Source organism: Marmota marmota, unplaced genomic scaffold (assembly GCF_001458135.2).
Source record: "Marmota marmota marmota unplaced genomic scaffold, marMar, whole genome shotgun sequence".
NCBI lineage: Eukaryota > Metazoa > Chordata > Mammalia > Rodentia > Sciuridae > Marmota > Marmota marmota.
The window spans coordinates 450,066-473,046 of NW_026000252.1; the positions used below are offsets into that span (position 1 = coordinate 450,066).

General features: G+C 36.4%; 1 protein-coding gene across 13 annotated transcripts in view; it reads right to left on the reverse strand.

The window, feature by feature from the left end:
* The window catches only part of Mbnl3 (muscleblind like splicing regulator 3), a 111,695-nt gene that overhangs the window by 32,129 nt on the left and 56,585 nt on the right, over nt 1–22,981 (reverse strand). For 11 of the 13 annotated variants that reach the window (XM_048796559.1, XM_048796556.1, XM_048796557.1 and 8 more), the window contains one exon: nt 3,974–4,138. In XM_048796559.1, the coding sequence (XP_048652516.1) occupies nt 3,974–4,138 (165 nt within the window). Of the gene's footprint in view, nt 1–3,973; nt 4,139–12,415; nt 12,436–12,507; nt 12,655–22,981 lie in introns of those variants that run through there. The other 2 variants (XM_048796565.1, XM_048796564.1) reach the window with 2 other exon arrangements.

Sequence of the window (22,981 nt, forward strand, 5' to 3'; positions counted from 1 at the left end):
TCAAAGAAAGAAACTAAAGGAATTTTCCAGATATGGAAAGATCTCGAGATGCAAAATGTCTAAATAAAAATATTCTAATAACCTTATAACATCATATCTACTTTATCTACACATGCACATACAAACATATATGTACATATATTTGTACACACAGACACATGCATCACATCCATTAGTGAGAATCCTTCCTCCCAATAACTAAAATTCCTAGTTGTGAAACTAAAATTTTCCAATTTTAGTTTTGCTTGAGAGTAATCCAGTATGTCTACTTTTCCTAACATTCTTCAACAATGCTCATGTTTGCCTTCTGATTATGAAAAGGGGGAGTTTTTAAAGTTAAAATTCTTCTTCTTTTTTTGCTGTGAATATTACAAGCAATCTCTGAAATTGCACTAAAAAATACTTGGGAGTCACGCCCTTTGTTTCACTTTCTTAATAAAGCCAACAAACAGCTTTCAGGGTGGATTTTTATAATAGCAAATGTCAACGCAGACCTGTTAAATACAGTGAACAAACTTGCCTGCTGCAGCAAGCATTCCACACAAATCGACTAGGTGTGGCTTTTATTCATTGTTCAGTCACACTGAACAGAATCTGCTCTCTAGTTACCATCCCATTGAGGTTGACATTCCCTTTATCTATGGGCTTATAATAAGCAAACCATATTCAATCTTGCAAAGGCAGATGTGCTTTTCTGGTATCCCAGAAACAGATCAAAGTATGCTTTGTAGAAAGACCTGAAGTTTAAGCCAGTAATATAAATGGGTCTTACTGGGAAACCATACAAATATAAGAACTAGAAATATTTTAAACAAAAGCTTGACTATTTTAGGGACAAGTATTCAATTGTTGGTAATGGGGTGACTAAGAGAGCAAGAGTTGTTTGGTGGAGAGTCGGTACTAGGGAAATTAAGTAAAATTAAACTTTACTTCTGTAATTATTTCAGGATCAGGATCCATAATGAAAAGATTTCTTCCAGATCAGACTGGTAAATGCCACTTAAAATCGTTTGCATTAACTCAATTACAGAACATCTATGAGGCAGCTTCCTAGGCCACAGAGCAGGAGCATATCAGCTACAGCAGGCTTAGAATTTTGTACACATAATAACTGCAGAAATTAATCTTTTATCAGTTTATCACATCACAACAGTTATCATTAAATAATCTCTGAGGTAAAAAAGTAATTTCTAATTGTTCCCTGGGATCTTCTAAGTAATGCCTTGTATCTTGTGACATGCCATAAAATAAATTGTACTCCTGTGAGTCATATCAATCATCATCTGCAGTCTAAAATCTGAAATTATCACCAATGAAGAAAAAACCAAAGGAAATGCATTCTACTATAGAAATCATGTTGAATCAAATTAGACAGCACAAATCAAGAGGCTAGAAAACTTAATGAATTTCTTATTGGACTCTAAAAAAAAAAAAACACTCCCTACTCCTCCAGTGTGATCCCACATGATCAATAATGCAAGAAGGATTGAGACTTTGAATGGACAGACTCTGGCAGAAGTTGAATGGAAGGTGTATAGTTACCACTACTTTACCCTACAACTTGCTCTCTGATTCCCTGAAGCAGGTCATTTGACTGGTGCCCTGAACTAGCCCTTGACCTTTGAAAAGAGATTTGCTCTAACACTATAAAATATGGTGGGCTCAGGTGTTTGACAATAAAATCTTGCTCCCAATCCTTGCTCAATTTGAAAGTAAGACATCCCATAAGAGGATGAGGGTAGCAATGTTGAGTTAAACGTTCCTTTGTCATAGTCACTTTTGAAGAATATTCCCGTAACCTCATTCTAACTCCTAGGAACCATTCTTCTATTCTGTGTGCCTGTGAGTTCAACTTGTTTCAAGATTCCACATACAAGTGAGGTCAGGCAGTATTTCTTTCTCTATCTGGCCTATTTCACTTAGCATAATGTTTTCCAAGCTAATCCATGTTGTCTCATTTAATAAACTATACAAATATCATATTTACATTGTACATCTTAAACATATATACTTTTATTTGCCAATTATATCTTAATAAAATGGAAAAAAGTAAAAGCTCCTCTGGTTTATTCTACATTTTCTGGACTCACCAAGCATATTCACTTCTGTTTTGTACATATCTAGGAGCCTTTGTCTTCCTTCCCTACTCCTTTAGACCCAGGGAGGAAACGCAGTGTGTGAAAGCCCAGGAAAGAGTTTCGGTAAGGAGTTGACAATGAAAAGTATTAGTGAAGGTCAAACAGGAGCTCTGAAGAGGCTATTGGTGATCTGAGAACCAATTTATCAACATAATTAATTAGCACTGGGTTCCAAGGCAAATATTTTGGCAAACTAAGAGTACAGGACATGAAATATATTTAGTTTACCTAAATCTGTCTAGACATTCTGGAAAAAAGAATATCATGGTGCAAAACATCAATGCCCCTCTCAACTATTTTTTGCATTTATGTATACAGGCATGATAGTTAAAGGGTGTTACATTAACCCAGATTTCCTTGAATTCTTAGAACCAACTTTATAATAAGGTTTTGCTGACAGCAGATTGTCCTATTCTCATATTTTCTTTGCATCTAAATAACACATGTATCTTTTGGCTTTCAGTGTTTATTATATAGTCACTGATGGAATGGGTAACAAAGAAAGGTAACAGTTCTTTCAAATTTATCTTGTTAATTTTAAAAATGTTGGCTAGCTGGAATTAGAATGAGACACCATTGTGCTAAATCTGAGAGCTGAAGAATTGTAGCAAAAAGGGGACAGTTTTCAATTCCCTCTAAGAAGTGTTGGGCCAAAATGCAACATTACATTTGAAGGTATCAGGACAAGATAAATTCTCAATAGGACAATATGAACAGATATAGCTTAATTGCTTTCTATAAATCCATTTAAACTCACTGATCCACAAAATACTAGACACTTATTAATTTTACTAATTTTGTGCAGAAGGAAACTCTGTATTTAGGTTAAGTAGTACAAACCACCACTGAATAACTAGCTAGTATTCCTCAAGAATGTTAAGGTCATTCGAAATAGGAAACAACTGAGAAATGGTTACAGATCAGAAGAGAGAGGGGAGACAGAATCCAAACAAATGTACTGTGGTACTGGTATCCTGGAGAAGACACTAGAATAGAAAGGGAACATTATTGGAAAACATGGTAAAGTGGGAATAAAGCCAGCAGTTTAGTTAACAGTAATATGAGAATCTCAATTTCTTGGTTCTGATAAGTCTGCTATGGTATTTTAAGATGTTAACGGCAGGGGAAAGCTGGGGTGTAGCTCAGTAGTAGAGCACTTACCTAGCATGTTCAAAACTCCAATTCCTGTAAAAAACAAAACAAAGCAAAACCCCCCAACATAAAACAAAACTCTGGAGAAACTGGGTGAGGGGTAATGCAGGCACTCTCTGGCCTGCTTTTAAAATTCTTCCAATGAATCCAAAATGACTTTAAAATAAAAAGTTTATTTAAAAGGCAACAACAAAACTGTCAAAGAATAGAGAATTTTGTTTGAATTAATGTCCTAGAATTCAAAGATTTCCATAATAATAATCAATCTTTATAATAATAATCAATATTATTTATAAATAATAATCAATTATTTATAAATAATAATCAATCTTTCTCTTCATCTTAAAATGCACTTGCTCCTTTGTTAATATTCTTCTAGGAATCAACTCATGCATAAATGCAACCAGGATTTCAATCCCATGCACCTGATTGCTCTCTTCACATGCACAGCTCAGAAGTGTCAATGAACATGAGCTGAGTCCTAAATCCTGTAGTAACTAGCTTTCCAAAGGCCTACAAGGTTATTCCAATGTAGATATATATGCTTCGAATAAAGTACATGAGGCTGGGGATGTAGTTCGCTGGTGACACACTTGCTTAGCTCACATGAGGCCCTGGGTCTAGTTCCCAGCATCATAAGACAAACAATATGCACTGTCAACTTTCAGACAGCTGTGACTTACAAGTGATGACATCTGAGCATTTTGGAGCATAAGCTGCATCTGCTGGGCGAACATGGCTGCTGCAGTCTTCTGTTGAATCAGATTGTTACGTCCATTAATCTCCAGCTGCGTTTTTAAGTGTGGAGGAGGGTGAAGGTACTTGCAATTCTCGCGAGTACACCGACCCTAATAGTGAAGAATTAGACAAAGTTTTTATTTAGTATTTCTAACAATCTTACATGGTTGAGGAAATAAGAGCTTATTTATTAAGTTCTTATCATGTGCCAAGAACTTTCATAAATGTTTTCCATGAATTAACTTATTTCATCTTCATAAGTGTAAAACTGATACTCTTACAATCTTCATTTTCTAGGCCAGGAAACTGAGACTAAGAGAGGCTAAGTGACTTGCCCACGCACACACAACTAAAAAGTGACAAAACTAGAACTAAAACCCAGCTGGTCTGATTCCAGAACTCCTTCTCTTAGCCACTCTGCTCTGCTTTGGTATGTATCAAGTTATATTTAGAACATAAAATATTGTGAATATTATGTCATAAAATTTATATAAATTGCAAATTTAAATAAAAATCATCCATCATGAGTTGGCAAATCATGTGTTTTTAAAGAAGACTTGGGATTTGAATCCACATGTTTAAGTAACCAAGAAAATTCAGGGAAAACATTTAATAACCATCCACACATAGATATATAAATTTTGGATTCCATTATTTGAGGGCAATCTAGGAGCTCTTTTCCCAAAATCCACAATGTGAAATACATCCTGAAATCCACTGACATTCTGTTAATCAAAAAATAAATCCTTATATCTGGCAGCCAACTTTTTCTTCAGGCTCTAGAAGCAAAGGCCTACATTACTTAGATAATTGAAACCAAAGTATATTTTAGATTCTCAGCTATTTGGATGTCTTATTGATGATTTAAACACATTCAAGACAGGATAACATGTCAGTTCCACAGAATCTAACATGCCTTTGGTGTCACCTAAACACTGACATGGCTGCCAATTATGGTGTTTACTATGTGGTAGCAAAGAATGTCACCGGACTAGCTGTTTATCACATTATCATGTAAACCATTGTTGTTTTCAACTCATGAGCACTACATGCAGCAGCTAATAATTATCTCATTTGGATTACTAGGTCCACTATAATTCTTTTATGGCAAACACAACCGCAAGAAATTCTTATTCCTATAGATACTAAGATTCTTTATAGTGCATGAGGATATTGGGAGAGGAAGAGAGAGAAAAATGACAATTTTTTTTTGGACTCAAGAGTGCAAGTTGCTATGCCACCTGAATTCCCAGGAGAAAATAGAGTTAGTTTACCAAGTGTTTTTCATTCAACACATGCTATGCATTTTTCTTATTTATGATGCTTAAGTAGTTTAGGCAATCACTTCTCCATATTTATTTTTCTTGCCATGAAAGCATTCCTATAAGTTCACTGGGAATCCAGGTGTGGCCTTCAAAACTTTTATAAAGCTATATATAATGCAAACTTTTTGATGGGGGGTACTTCACCCATTCATTTTATTTTTATTTTTTGAATTTTCAGGAGAAGAATTTATTAGTGCATTACAGGTGTACATAATAGCTGGGTTAATTTCCACATCATCATACGTGCATTGAATCTCTTTTACTTTTTCATTCATTTAAAAATATTTAAAATATTTTAAATTGCACATAAGAATCATGCCCATTTATGGCATGCAGTGTAATATTTCAATACATGTATACAATGTGCAATGGTCAAATTGGCGTAATTTGTCTATCACCTTAAACATTTATCATTTTTTTGTGTGTGCTAGGAACATTCAAAATCCTCTCTAGTTAGCTATTTTTTAAAACATACAATTAATTATTGTCAATCATAGTTACCTTACTGTGCTATGGAACATTAGCAGTGATCCCCTATCCAACTGCATCCATTAACCATATTAGATCACTGGAATCAGGTAGCTCTATTGTTTTCCCTCCCTGGCAAGAAGTGGAATATAACTTAAACTTAGTGCCAGAAATGAAAAGGTACACTGTTGCTTTCTATGGTGGATGTCTTTTTGTTTCTCCTTTTGATCATTTAGATATAAGCAAATTTAAATGATTTTCAAAGTCTAATAACATTTCCACTTCAATTTGCCTTTATATTTCTCTGCAAATCCTGGAAAAAAAGAATTTATAGGTTGAAAGAATTAAGAATGGTATTAACTTAATCCTCTTGAATTCTTACAAGGAGACTAGGGATAGCTATATAATTTCAGCACATGTAGGGACTGTAAGGAAATCCTCATCTGTGCTAAAAATGACAATAAAGAGGTTTTTTCAAGATGAATGTGTTCCAAGGTAAGCCATTAGCTTCGTTTTTACATCTATCATATCTTGCAGCAAGGCAAAGTTGGTCTCAGGATTTTAGTGTATACATCTTCCACCCTCCGCCCACATAACTGAGGTTATCTGGCTTAAAATTCACCTCCTGGAGGAGGTATGGCACTTAGTGACTTTCACCATCAGGCATGCTAGTTTATATTTCTACTTCAGGCTTCCTCCTCCTCCTCCTTCCACACCCCAACATTAAACATTTCCCCAAGGCTCAGGCCTAAATCCTTTGCTGTCTCTTCTCATCTCTTTTCCCTGGAGAAATGAAATTGTTCTAAAGTTTCTCTAAAGTTTCATCCTGCCCTGCAACTGTTCAGGTCTTAAATCTCTATCTCTACCTCTGACCTCTCTTCTGAATTTCAGACCTTTGCATCACCAGTTGCAGCAGCATTTGAAGATACTGCCCCCCAACCAGGTCTAAGTGCCTCACTCCTGACCTTCCTTCTCCTTTTCTTATCTTTCATCTTGCTGCTTACGCACATTCAGGGCCATTGCACCAATCCCTAGGCTTTGGGGCACTCACATAGCAGCAGTGAGAAAAAAAATTAGGCAGCTGTTGAGCAGGATCGCCTTAGGATTACGAAGCCACCTAGTGCTTGTTAACACAATTAGTATATATGGTCACACAATACAATTTCTAACCCTTCTGCAATGCACACACAAACATCACACACACACACACACACACACACACACATATATAAAGACTGTCTTTTAGTTTTTTTTTTTTTAATGTGGTGTTGAACCCAGTGCCTCATGCGTGCTAGGCAAGTGCTCTACCACTGAGCCACAACCCCAGCCCAAGATCATCTTTGTTACTCACAAATTCCAAATAATACATTAGTTTTTTAAAAAGAAAGAAAAAAGAATAATTGGGATTTCATTATTTGTGAGAACTTAGAAAGTTTTAATACCATTTGGAATGAATGCAATCAGAGAAGAAGAAAGGGAGGGAGTATAGAATATTTGGCACATTTTCTGCCAACCCAGAGATAAAAAATTGAACATGCCTTTGTGCTTTTATATCATTGTTCCTTACACATAGCAACTTTAGTTTTCACTTATAACATTTTTACAAAGCGAAAATGGTAAACAAATAGGAAAAAAAGGATAATCATGCCTTAAAAATTACAAGTTGGGCTATAAAACTGAAGTCTGGAATATGAGGAAGCAAGAGATTTAAAAAACATATTCATCTTAGTTATGAGATTTTACTTGATTTATAAAGCATTCTTTTTTGAATGACAGAATTCATAATTTAATTCTATAACAATGCAAATGCATAGCAATACCATTTTACCAGAGACTGCTGTTTATGTTAAAGAAAGCTTATAAAATAAAAAAAATCTGCATTTTCTTTCAAAACAATAGATGAGGAGAACAAGTAATTTAATATCTAGGTTATCTGTGGAATACAATGTTACAAAAGAAAACCAAGCCTCTCATGTTTTTTCAAAATGTCTTTAGAACTCAGGATAATGTATCTATGTGCAGAACACTTGGTGATAATCAACCTCCTCTAGACAGCATTTTGTGGGGAACAAGCTTTGCTTTTGATATTTGGTAACACTTTCTTTTCATCATTGCAGGGGATAAAGACTGTGGTAGATTAAGTATGGATGGGATGAAGTGTGGAAGGGGCAAGGATTGTCCCAACAGAGTATGTAATCACACATTATACTTGTATTTTGGAAAAACCTATGACTAGAAAGTTCCAATGATTTTTCTGAGCTAACTAAGCACTCTAAGTGGGCCACAAGATATCCCACCACAGTAAATCTATAATAGCCCAGAAACTATCTTGAGTCTTAAAAAAAAAATCACTTCTCACTTTTCCCTAGCTAAGTCGATGGTGTCCTAAGCTCTCTTTCTTCCAATCTAGACACAAAAGGTCAGAAAGGCCATGTATTAGTGGAAAGTATTAGATTATGTAATTTATCAAGGACTCAGAAATGTTATACCTGTCACAATTGCCACCTTTCACAGAGGTGCCTATATCCTAAAAACATCAGCTAAGGCTAGTCAAGATATATTAAACCAGTCTCTCTCTCTCTCTCTCTCTCTCTCTCTCTCTCTCTCTCTCACACACACACACACACAATCTCTCTCCTTCCCTTCTATACATACAAAGTTAAAGAAATGTAAGAGATGAGTGTGAAAGTTCATTTATGCTCGCCTCAATTTCTCTCCTTTTCCATTTCCTTTTGACATTAAAAACATGTCATTCTCTTCTGGTCTTTCATTATGTTATTGAGTTAAGAAAATACCACAGTGATTCAATAGGAAAGTAGTTCACTGCTGAAGTAAGTGCTCCTATACCTATGAATCTTCTAGCTCCCTTTTCCCACCTACTGTCTTAGAAAATGCAGCCAAAAAACAGCAGGAGGGAGGAATGGTCAATGACATTTCTGAATTACATCTGCATGGAATAGTTGATAACAGACAGAGGAAAAAGTTGCGGAGCATTTATAAAACCTCCCAAATTCAATCTACTGCCTTTTTCCAACCTTCAGGCTTTTCACAAATGAATACAAAGCCTCTGACTGAGAAAAATAGCATTGTAGTGATTCAAATCCCACCTAAGTCTTGGGAGTTATGAGAGTCAGATTCTGTCAGATAACAAGACTTCCCATGCACTTGGTGGTAGAAAAAGCCTGTGAAAAGTACTTTTTTTTATGTTCATGAGAAAGCTCTACCATCCATCAAAATAAGAAAAGGACCCTAGGAAGCTGAAAACTACCCTTTGTCAGTCACAGTATCTTAACAAAAACAGCTGTTGGCAGAGTGACTTGCTTCTTCAAATACATTTGAAGTTATAGGGGAAAAAACCCAAATGCCCTCTCTCAAATATAATTATAACTGGATTATATTTTCAAAGACATAATCTCACCAATCTTCCCTACTACCAAGTTAAAACTTAAATGTTAAATAAATAGACCCGTCAGATGATTTGGACTATGAAGAAAATATTGTTACTGCATTTTAACCATCATGTGTTAAATGAAATATCCTATTGATAATGTTGCCCCAATGTAACATACTTATGTGTATATACATGGCTTTTCAGAGTAAGTAATAGGAATTTGAGCATTAGAAATCATAGGTACTATGTTGCCTGGTTCCTGCAACAATCACAGACCTATTAAAGTCTAGGAAAAACCTGAAAGAGCTAAAAGTGAGTCAACATTGGCATACATTGGGCATTAGCCAGATATCAGCATAGAAATGGCAAATTTTCCATTTTCTTTCTCTTAGAATTCTGTCTTGGTCTGGAGTTGTGGCTCAGGGGTAGAGCACTTGCCTTACACATTGTGAGGCACTGGGTTTGATCATCAGCACCACATAAAAATAAATAAATAAATAAATAAATAAATGTATTGTGTCCATCTACTGTATTTATAAAAATGGAAACAATCTACACCATTTTCTCCTCCATATAGTATATCATAAATAAGTATTGATGTTATGCACAGTACCCTTAAACTTCTGCATACAACTTTTCCTTTAAATTTGAGATGTAAGAAATCTGGTGAAAAAAGTCTTACTAAATCATTTCCTGAATATACTGAAGGCAAGACTCATGAGGTTGAACATAGACCCCCATGAAATGGGCCAGCCAAGTGCCCCCCATTTCAGTCAGCACTGTAGTCCCCTTCCTCATGGTGGTGGAACCCTGTTTTCTTGATATAATTCATATACACATATACAGAACAACGACTTTCATGCAAATGAGCTATCCAATTTGAATAGGCAAGAACCTGGGAGGAATGAGATGGACATCATTACCCTAGGTACATGTATGAAGACACAAATGGTGTGACTCTACTTTGTGTACAACCAGAGACATGAAAAATTGTGCTCCATTTGTGTACTATGAATTGAAATGCATTCTGCTGTCATGTATAACAAATTAGAACAACTTAATTAATTAATCAGTTAAAAAAAAACCTGGGAGGAAATAAGAGAATCTTCTTACCTAGTTGTCCTCAAGAAAGCTTTTCAATTGTGACCTCCAAAAGATGAAGGGAGGGTCAGCCTCAACAATTACACTGTTGTTCAGAAGTAGTCTGCTAAGATTATTTGATTCTCAAAATTGAAACATTTTAGGGCTCAACCGGATTTTGAGGAATGTCTTGTGCACCTCTATCTGAGAAAGTCAAGGTCAAAAGGGTGAGGTGACTTGTCCTAACTCACAAGCAGTTCAGCAAGCCATAAAAGACAAGTTTCCAGGATCTCATTATCCAACATAGACTCTCAGTTCAAAGGATTCTTCCCCTACAAAGATTTTCCTGAAGCTATCTCCCTACCCCCACATCCCTTATCGCTCCCTCCTTTGCGCCTCCAACTGTACCTGTACTCAGATTACCTAGTACTTATCACTGAATACATCGATAAATTGTTTGCATGCCTATCTCCCCTATTAAAGTTTGAGGCCATCTAAAGGTGGAACTGTACCTTCCTCATCTTTTGAATCTCTAGGGATGTGTCTGTGCCTGGTGAATAGCAGCCCCACCATATGAGTCTGTTGGACTTTGTGAGAATAATTTCATAAGGCCTACCTACCATTTAGAAGCCTAATCGTTTCTCTTACTATTTCCTTTCATAAAGTCTTTCTTCTCCCTTCAACACATGATTGAAGCTATTCCTGGTTGTCTCCTCCAAATGAACCGCTATCCTATTTAGGTCTAGAAAATAGCTAATTTTTTCATTATTGTTGTTATAACTAGAAGTCCTGAGGAATATGGGATCATTGTAGCTGAAAAAGCCTGGTAGTTTAGTATAGCTGAACCAGAAGTGACATGAATCCATGAGGCACACAGACACAAGCCCTAGTCTAATTTCAGGGGTCTCTGGCCTCAAGGGCTCCCAGGATATAGGGTCCCATAGGCTGTATAGAAAAACCAGTAGCTGATCCATATCTAATCACCACCTGAGACTGCCCAAGGGGAGCCCTGAATTTCCAGGGTCAGTTTACAACAAGCTGTTTCTCTAACTGCCCCACCTCCACCCAGAATTTCTCAGAACAAGCTGTAGGTCAAATTCCCTGAAGCTACTTAGACAAAGGTGGAATACATGGCTTTAGGAAAATAACAGCAGGTGGAGCCTTCTTGTGGATCTCTACTGCATACACTGACTTACAAGAAAAATGTTCCACCTACATTCTACTTCAGTCACATTAAACATTTATTTTCAAATAACCGTGAGCTTGAGATTTTTCTTTGAAATTTTTTAGAGAGCAGATATCACTAAAAATCTCAGTTGCTATTTACAGGGAAAGGAAGCCTGCCTCACCAACACCCTGAATCTTCTTCTGGCTCCCCTCCCTCTCCCAAACACACTTTTTACCCCTGCTCTAATCGAATACCTTCAATTGCTTTAGAAAAATATTAACCAGATGTTTGGTGAATAACAAGCTCATCGAGAATGCATCATTCTGTTTACAAAACAGCCAGCCAGAATAAAAGTAAGACCCCAAAGACAACAAAGCACATTGGCACCTAGCTACCAAAATCCAGAAGGCATTCCTCATGGTAAGTATCCATAGAAGCTGTCTTTAGAGCAGCTGATGGCAACTAACATAAAATGTCGTGAAATACAGAAAAAAAAAAGGAAAGCAAAGTAATGGCATTCAATTTGCTACTCTAAGAAAGAAAACACACATAAAATCACACAACCAAAAAGCTACTTACCCCATACACTTCATTATAAAACAACAAAGCGTTATTTCTGGCCCATAAGTCAAATCTCCTGTCCTAATGGTTCTCTCACTCCCTTTTTCTAGACAGCCCATCCAACATCTACCAGAGCAGTTTACAAACCAGGACAAAAAGGACACCAGCTGCTTGTACCCTTTCTTCCCGGCTAGGGCTCCTGCTTAGAATCCTATCTGGGGATGTCAGATTTATCAAATAAAAAACACAGGGCTCCCAATTAAAATTGAATTGCAGATGAACACTGAATATTCTTTTAAGTATGCCCCATACAATATTTTCTCTGGCAGTCCTCTCCCTGGTGAGTTGAACTAAATAAACTCAAATTCTCCAAAACCCATTTTATCTACTTTACCACAAAGTCCTAGGCATCCCCCTCCATGTAATTCCTGATCAGTCAATCAGTTGCCCAGAGTGAAGCACAAGGTACTCAAAGCACCAGCTTACCTGACCAGCTGCAAGAAATCGAAGGAAGTTGACTGTTGGAGAAGGCAATTTTTTAATTCCATAGCTCCTCCCACCAAAAGCTTCACACCAATCACTTACCTTATCAACCACTCCACCTTCCCACCCACAGAAGCAAAACTGGACTAAAATATGTCCAAGAGATCTTTTCTGATCTTGATGCCTGCTGGAGCTCCCTCTTTAGGTTAGGACGCAGAGGGGCATGGTGTGTGACTCAGACCTCTAATTTTCTTCTATTTTTGTGGTGCTGGAGATAGAATCCAGGGCCTTGTGCATGCTAGGCAAGCGCTCTACCACTGAGCTGCACCCCCAGCCTGCTTCCAAATTCATACAACAGCTTTTTTCAAAAAAAAAAAAATTGTAGCTGTAGATGGACAGCATGGCTTTATTTTGTTTATTTTTATTCAGTGCTATGGATGGAACCCAGGGCCTCACACATGCTAGGCAAGCACGCTACCACTGAGCTACAGCCCCAGTCTGATAAAATAATTTTTGAGCATATAAACTGTTACATGAAGATGAGGCTTTTATGTTTTTTAAGTTTTTTTTTTTTGTGGTGTGAGGGGGTGGCAGGGGGCAAGTGAACATTTTCTTTTTCTTAGACCTGTCTAGAATACTGAATTTCAAGCACAAGTCATCCATTATAGTCCAGGAAAATGATTGATTAGCATCATGTTTCTATAAACACATAAGATCGATGCAGGTACATATTCAAAATATGCAGATGAATAACCATTATTTGCATAGATATCTTTTTCAGTCAATCTTTGATTGTTCATATTAAAAGAGAGGGAGAAAAGTTGAGGGGCATGGCTAATTCTAACTAATAAAGTAATATATTCTGGGAAAAATAGCAATTCATAATAGCCCCATATTTCTGAATACAATTTTCACAAGAAATGGTGATAATGAACATTTAGGAATCAATTGCTAGACACAGTCCTGAATTTATTTTTTATTAAGAAAGCAGATGCTTCCACTGGAATTATCAAAGATTCAGGATTAATAAGGTCAGAATGAATGAAATTGTACAATGCTGTGGAAGTTGAGATGTCTAGAGACAAATCATAGAAACATTAAGTGATAAATCTGGAAAGGCTCTTGGAAATCTTTTAATCCATTATTCATCAGAGTATGTACAGAGACCACTAGTTCCAGAGAGGATTCTCAAGAACTAGGTCTCCTGGTCAAATAGGTAGAAAAAAATGGTGTACTGTCTTGCTCTAGTCTGATGATATGCAAGAGCATAATAAAGGTTCTCACATCTCCTAGGGGAAAGAAACTTGTTTACTTTATTAACCCAGAATTTTCCAACATTGTTCAATAACAGAAACTACCCCTACACCTTTTCATCAAAGGCCGGTTGACATCTCTCCATAGAATACCCTTATGAAAATACTGATCTAACTCACCTTCCTCAGGGTACAGGTAAAGAAAGTGAAGCCTAAACAAAAGTGTGTGATGTTTATAGTTTTCTTCTCACTTTCATTTTGACTTCTCTCCTAAATTGAAAAACAGAGTGAAATCCAAATAATTGGATCTTTCATTGAAAGGATACTTTTGCCTATACTTCATCTCTCAAAAAATAACAAGGTGGATATTTTTTCCTATGGTTGCTACAAAATAATATCCCACAATCATCCTGCCAACACCCCTTTCTGAAGCTGTAAATTTCATCAGATCTCTCCAAATGGCCGCTGTCTTTCTTCTTTTGTTTAAAGGCTTCACTCAGGCTACTCCTGAAATAAAAACTTCAAGACTTCTCTAACTGGCTTTCCTATACTATGACTTCTTTCCCTTGAAACCAAGCCAGTTATTTTAGGTTTTCCATGACTTAAGGGTCTCAAGTGAGTTTTAGCTGTACTAAAACATAGGAAGTGGGAAAGTATTTGGCAATCCCCACAATTCCTACATGTTTTAGTTATGCACTAAGCTTAAACATTGGGGTTTCTACTTGGCAAAATTAAATTTCCTGTCTCTAAGTGAAAAGAAAGTTTCAAACAAGAATTTAATTTAGACAAACATCTTACAAAGGTGTAAGAAGAGTATCAAGTGAGAAAGTCACTGATTATTGTTCAGATTTAAGTAATTTATCTCTGTGGGGCTCAGCGTGCTGCTGAATAAATTAAATAATTATGTCTCTATAGCCAGCCACATATCCCTCCACCCAAAGGTTATGTAAAGGGCAGATACAATTATTGATTTACCACTGCATTTTGAAATCAGGAACACAAAGATGAAAACCAGTTGCTCTTGTGCTAAACATGAGTCTTCTTTCAGATAAAGAAATGAAAAAGCAATCATGATACCAAAATGCTTGTTTACAGGGTCTTGCTAAATTCCTAAGAGTGAGATCATATTTCAAACCCCTAATAGAGCCACATATATTCACTTTAAAATAAGCATGTTCCTTATAATCCTTTCCAACTGCCAAACTAATACCAAAAAATGCAGTTTCCAAGCAGAACATTTCACTTGGTGGCACGGATTGCCATTAAAATACTTTGAGACATGTACAAAGTCTACATTTGTTAGTGATAATATATATTTATCACCAAAAAGTCTTATTGAGACCTTCGTGTTAACTTGTTATTAAAACTGTAGGCAGTTTAGAGTATTGCACAAACCCCCAAAGAAAGTTCCAAATTCCAGGCGTTGTGTATTTAAATAAGTTGGCATTTTTAGCTAAGTGATTCTTTTTAAATGCATCGAAAATTAGGCCAACTTATGGTCCATTTTCGTTTTGTAGACATGAAAACAAGCAAATTCTTTCTTTTCTAAAAGTAAAGATCTATTCTGCTTGGCCTGAGTATCTACCAAGTTGTTTTAAGATTCATTCAAAGTGTGTCTCAGAGATGTGAATAGAATCTACAAAGTTTTAAATGAAACTGTTGCAATTACTTTTTTTTTAAAATCCATGTGTTTTAAAATGATTCTTTTCCAGTCTAATTTGGTAAAGCTTTCAGAGGAACAGTTAATATTTGATGATGATGAAACTGTACTCAGTACTCAAAAAACTAAACAAGGCCATCTACAAACAATGTAACTAGAAGTTGGGTTATTTTAACTAAAGTGATTACGGGAGGGTTTTGTGTTTTAAAATAAATCAATCCCTCAACCATTAATTCTCTGCCCTTACAAAGAAGAATTTGAAATATGACCACTTTCAAAGAATGCTTATCTCTAAATCCAAGAGAAGGACAAAATAAAGCAAAGACCAGATAGAGTTCATTAATTAGCTTTAAAATCTATCAATTGTACTCCCTAAATCAGTTTAAACAGTAGGAACAAGATTTATTAGAAGATAAGAACACCTGGAAAAATGTGGCATTCTTTCAAAATGTGCATCCTTTAAGTACAAAAAGGTTTCTCGGGTCATTTGGGCCATGATGATCATCTAATCAGTGCCTTTTAATGAGTGGAATCTTTGGTTTGGTGAGAAAAATAAAACAAAACAAATCTACACAAGCTCCATTTTCCCATTCCTGAAAATCAGGATAATATTAGAAAACATGTCTTTCTGAAAAAAAAAAATGAGTCTGTTTATGCCTCTTATATAAGGTAAATCAAATTCCAAGCTAGGAAAGATTTGATAAAGTAGCTGTAGTAAAATAAACTAGGCAGTGTAAAATATCAGCATGTCAATCTTTTACACTTATTTTTCTACTGAAGGTAACCAGAGCATTTATTTGGCTTTAGATGGTTTCATGTTTCATTGCCTTTATATACTAGCATATAAGGTCAAATGACCCCTCAGACTTGAACTAATGCAGAGTATTTATGAGTGCTGTAGAATAATTGTATATGCAGTTTTAGCTCATATCCCTTGTCATGGGACAATTGTTAACACACATTTAGAGATCATGTTGAGATCCCTGTAAAATTATGTTTTCCATTAATATCATAAAAGCACTCATCATAACAAAATTCATTTGAGAGATAATTAGAATACTGTGTTCTGGTTTGCATTTTCTTCATACCATTTCAACCTGTACATTAGTATCTTACCTCATTGTGTATTTACCATGTGCCTGGCACTGGGAAAAGTGTTGTAATATGCATTATGTCATTTATTCTTCACAATTTAGGAAAGGCCCAAAATGGCAGAATTAAAAAGTAATAGAGCTGGGATTTCAACCTAGGAATTCTGGATCCTGAGTTCACATTTTTAAGACCAGAACTTTATTGCTTTGTAATATTTAAAAAAATATACAAACACATGTGTGTGTGTGTGTGTGTGTGTGTTGTTTATGGACCTTTATTTTATTCATTTATTTATATGCAGTGCTGAGAATTGAACCCAGTGCCTTACACATGTTAGGCAAGTGTGCTACCACTGAAACAAAACTCCAGCCCTACTTTGTAATATTTTGATAGAGCTAAACTGAGGAACTGGTTCAAATATTTCTACTGTCTGAGCCACGTTTTTCCTTCTAAGATTATTTTATGGCTTGAATGTTAGGTGTCCCCAAAAGCTCATGTGTGAGACAATGTGAGACGGCTCAGAGGGGAAATGATCCAGTTGTGAGAGCCTTAAAAAAATCAGTGAATTAATCATCTGATGGGATTATTTGAATGGGAACTGAAGGCAGGTCGGGTGTGGGTCATTGGGGACATGGCTTTGGGGTTTATATTTGTGTCTGGTGGATGGAGTCAGTCTCTCTCTCTCTCTCTCTCTCTCTCTCTCTCTCTCTCTCTCTCTCTCATCTCTTTCTTTCCTTCCTGATCACCATGTGAACAGCTTCCCTCTGCCACTCTTCTGCCATGATGTTCTGCCTCACCTTGAGCCCTGAGGAATGGTGCCTGCTATCTGTGGATTGAGACCTCTGAAACCATAGGCCCCTAAATAAATTTTTCCTCCTAAAATTGTTTTCGTCATCTCTTTTAGTCACAGCAGTGAAAGAGATGACTAAAACAGATTATAACAAAGATTGCAATCAACTGGCTGTTTGGTATGTCCAGAAACAATTTAACAGACAAACAAGGCAAGTAGGATATTTTGTTAGTATCTGGGGTCTCAGGGGATTTGAAAATGAATAGACCATGTAATCAAAAGTTAAAATAAGTCAGTTCTGGAGCAGAACAACTACTATAAACATATCTTCTCTTAGCTGTGTCAGTTTTGTGTTGCTTTGACAAAAGACCTGAGATAAACAATGTATAAAGAGGAAAGATTTATTTTGGCTCATGGTTTCAGTCCACAGTTACTTGGCCCAACTGCTTTGGGGCTTGCAGAAAAGAAGAACATCACAGCAAAGGGCATCATGGCAGAGCAAAGCTGCTCACCTCTTGCTGGCCAGGAAGCAGAGAGAGTGATAGAGGGAGAGGGTATGTGGCCAGGGTCCCAATATCCCCTTCAAAAGCATGTACCTAGTGAACTACTTTCTCCAACTAGGCCCCATCCTGCCATCCTGAAATTTCCACTACCTCCCAATAGGGCCATCAGTTGGGATCTAAGCCTTCAACATATGAAAATTTGGGGTTCATTTGAGATCAAACCACATGGGGGGGGAGAAAACAATTTATAATAAAAAAGATACCCCAACAATAGCTCATTAGTAAGTGTCTGCAGAACAGATTTTACCAGTTAGTTTGGGAGAAACAGTGTCAAATTATGAGAAATTGTGTCATGAAAGTTTAAGGAAAACTGCCATGACCTGACAAAAGGAAGAGTCCAGCAACACCCTTTGGAGATTGAGAACCAATGGAGAAAGAAGTGGGGTTTGAAAGAGTTGGTCTGTGCACTTTGTGATCATTACTAAGAGAAGAACCTCTTCAAAACACACTAGCGCCTTTCAGAAGCAGGTTTACTCAGACCACAACTGTTTGAGTACTGTAGGTTTAACACTATCACAAAGTGGACAATGCCTCCAAATAATGACAACGATCAACCTTGTCACCAAAAGTACAAAGTGTCCTGAAGCATTTCATTCCTCTAAGAACACAGGCAAATAAGAACTCACATAGAGTACACTGTCCGCCTCACAAAAGATTGCCCTACCCCCTGTCAGTTTCAGTGGGGATCTGATTTAAATGGCCATAAAGTAGAAATACTTTGAGACAGTATAAAGTGGAGGTGATGATCTGTGGGCCTTGGAACTAGGGTTTGACTTCTTCAGTGCTTCAAATGTAGCTGATAAGCAAGAGTTACATTTATTTGTTTTCTTTTGTATATTGTGAATTTCTTTCCATCCCCATTTTCTTTTTTCCTTTTTTTTTTTTACTATTGAACCCAGGGATGTTTTTGCCACTGAGCTACATTCCCAGCCCACTTCTTCCTTTCCTTCTTTCCTTTTTAAATTTTGAGACAAAGTCTCATGAAGTTGCTGAAACTGGCCTTGAACTTGTGATCTTCCTGCCTCAGCCTCCTGAGTGGCTGGGATTATAAGCATGCACCACTGAACTCAGCTATATTGTTGCCAATTTCATGTTGGTTACGTAAACATTAGTCACAAAACTGATGGTTTTCAACTACAAATGAATATGTGGCTACATCATGTAAATATGTCAATAATGTAAACATATAAATTCTATTCTCTAAGTTATCAATTAGGTTTTTCCACTGCTTTTAAAACACAAAGTGTTATAATCATTTGCTGATGACATTAGGGAACTTAGCTCTTAACATAAATGATTAAACAACAGAGAGTGCAGAATGCAAAATTGTACTTATAATTTTAAGATAATATGATAGGGAAAACTACAAAAATAAATCCATTCTTATATGAATCTTTGTAACCAGGCCCCAGACTCTTTATACTCTGACTTCTAGCATATTTATTACTAGGACAAAGAAGGAATAAACATTAAAATGAATGCATTATTTTATTGGAAGAATTCTTAACCTGGATTCAAGAACTCTGGATTCTAATTACTTTTAGATCATGGGTAAATTATTTTCCAATTCTGTTAATTAACTTCTCTAAGAATAATTCCTGCCTCTACATAGTTTATAGGTAGTTTGAAAGAATATAGGAGCAGAGTAAAATTTAGTGTGCTTTGGAAATAAAATAGTACCAGATGTAAAAAAATATTATGTATTTTTCTTCATTACTTCTTTACCTTAAAACTAAAATACTTACTGAGACTTAACCATAAACAATCTGACAAATTATAGGTATTTGTATCATTTTTCTCTCCTACAGATGGTAATATTACATGCATAGTTACTGATTAGATGAATAATATAGGTTATCACATGCCTAGGGAGGAAATTTATATATATAGTGTTAAAAAACAAGGACATATCTCTTATTATTAGAACTGGATATTACTGTTAAGCAATTTCTGCCACCACAGCTTAGTGGTATTGTAGGTGAAAGGACAGAGGTTAGAAAAGCAGATCCAGGTTTTAATCTCATTCTTGCAAGTAAACTAAGAGAAAAGAATTATTACTCCTTTTTCTTTTCAACTGGTGATAAACCAGTACCAACTTAGGAGACTAGTTTATCTAATCAAGAGACATTTTTTTTTAACCATTGTAAGCTTCTTACTTTAAGATTTAGCATAACTAGGGCTAGGGATGTAGCTCAGTGATAGAGCACTTGCCTCATATGCTGGAAGTTCTGGGTTCTATCTCTAGTGCATGTGTGTGAGTACACACACACAGAGACACACACATCACTTACACACACACACACACACACAAAGATCCACCATAACAAAAATTCACTTTAGCATCACAATGAGTAAAATGTTCAGTATCATTTCTTTTATATGAAAAGCATAGAATATATCACCGTCTTTGGTTGACTGTTTTTTTAATCCTAACTTTGCCATGATTACTGCTATATTTTATTTATGACATATAATAAAATGATTAAAAATCAGGCAAGTCAGTTTTTCCTGTGAGGATAAAACAAACAATAGATTGTAAGAGAAAATGCTAGTGGTGCTTAAAATACTATTGATTAATTATAGCAAAGGTATTTAAAATATTACTTATATAAATTGGTGAAATAATACAATTAAATTTCATTATAAAACTATTTTAATTCATTTTTTATTTTTCCTGTTTTGCATCTTGATAGGCCAATGTCTTAGATGCCGACATTGAGCTATGTAAATGTGAAACATGTTTAATATTATATGTATATGTATGTATACATACATATGCACAATCTTTTTATCTTCATGTTTGCTGCATATAGAATTTTGTAGGGCTACTTGTAGCAGCTGACAATACTTTCAATAGAGCTTTTGTGGCACAAAAAAAGTCATTAATCTTTTCAAATAATAACTAAAAATTTTACTTTTGGGTTTCACATATTTGGACACCAACACAATTCTTACCCAATCAGTCATCTGTCATGTAATATTGCATGTAATGGCCAGGTGATAGCACATGCCTGTAATCCCAGCAGCTTAGGAGTCTAAGTCAAGAGGATCACAAGTTTGAGACCAGCCTCAGCAACTTAGCGAGGCCCTAAGCAACTTAGTGAGAACCTGTCTCAGAATAAAAAATAGAAATAAATAAAAAAAATTAGAAAAGACTGCGGTGTGGTTTAGAGATTAAGCACCCCTGGGTTCAATTCCCAGTACTAAAAAACAAACAAATAAAAACACCCTCTATGAGACATTTCTATATGATCCACAAAAATAAGGTTCTGTGGCCAAAGAATTTTGAGAAATATACATCTAAGAGCCTCCTCTAAGCTAATAAGTGCTGAGAGCCACGGCCGAGTCTGTATGGCCCCTGGCATTTTGCCAACAGTATTGATTGACAGGCAAGGCATTACTATCCGCCTCTGCCGCAACTTTTGAGTTCTCGCACTATTTTGGAGCAGCTTTCTTTCCTTTAAATTTTCTTCCTCTGTCTGACTAGCTTGAGAGACCTTCTCTTTTGCTTGATCTAAAATGTCTTTCTCCATGGTCTGAACCTCTAACAATTTACTTAACGCTCTTTCAGTTTGTTTTTTACTAATTTCTAATCTGTTATAAAGATAACGCAACCCAATAAGATAACACAAAACAAAACCGAAACAGAATGAAACAAAAACGGAACAAAAAATCGTTGTATCAATTTTCCTATTTTCTTGACATGTGCATTTGTGGTCTATTTCTATCTCTTCCTCAGGGGTGAACAACTTCAAACCTTGAGCCAACCATTTTTCCCAATCTGCCTGAGAAAATTCTAGGGATAGGCAGCTTGAAACAAACACAAAACAAATCAAAACAAGAACACATTGTTTTTTAAAATGGTCACCCATTCTCTCGCCTTCCCTTAGGGGCAAGCAATTTCACTTACCCCGAAGCTTCAGACGTTCCCCGTACAGGCCACCAAATGCCGCAGTCTGGCTGGGCACAAATCACGAGCCACTGAAGCAGGAACAAACTTTATTTTTAAACTACAGGAAAACACTTCACACAGCTCCCAGGGAATCCTCCCGAACGCCACGAGGCTTCTCCAGGAACCCCCAGCCGGAAATATCTCTCCCGGAAATCCCTCCTCCTGCACTTCCCCAACCAATGGGAACTCTCGGGGAATCCCCGGAAATCCCCATGAGAACTCCAAAATAGTGCGAGAACTCAAAAGTTGCGGCAGAGGCGGATAGTAATGCCTTGCCTGTCAATCAATACTGTTGGCAAAATGCCAGGGGCCATACAGACTCGGCCGTGGCTCTCAGCAATAAGCATTAGGATACTCATTGTAGGGAGAAATATATAGGCTTCCCAAAGATACATAAGTCCTCCAGAACAGATACAAGTTTTCTTCCACCAGATCTGTGTATAAACATACAACCCAAGAAAAAAGCCATTTTGAACAAGCAGCAAGAAAGGAAAAAGCATTCAGGAAACAACATAAAGTACTAAACTTCTGAAACTTTGAAAGATCATCTTTAATTGACATTCTTCTAAATTGTTATAGTTTCCTCTAAGCCAGTGGTTCTCAAATGTTAATGTTCATCAAAATCACTAGGAGGTTTTCTTGAAACACGGATGCCCAGGGCTACCCCCAGAATGTCCGATTCAGTAGTTACAGGGTAGGGCCTGAGAATCTGCATTTCTAGCAAGTCCCCAGGTAAAGCAAGTCTGCCACCACACTTTTGAGAAACTCTGTCCTATCTGACAATGGATTTAGCCATTTATTGAGCATTTTGTTATATTACTGATAATTCAGTTTCTAAAAGGTCATAGTGAAAGGATTTGGATATCTTAATTCTATGTCTCTGACATCAGTAATGATGTTAGCACTCATGTAAAAGGAGGCCAGCCCAGGTCACTAAAAAGAAAGACTGGGCTTTTCATAACCCATTCTACTAGTCCTCCAAAATGCATTCATTTTCTGTTTGCAAAAGTAGGGCTATTAGTTATAATGATAAGTAAGTATATGAGAACTCTGTTTACATGTTGCTTACATTTGCTCTATAAGCTTCTTTGAGAGTGTTTTTCTAAATGTATGCTGTGTATGCAAATTTAAGGGAACAAAGGGTTTTCTAATAACCTCCCCTCAGCT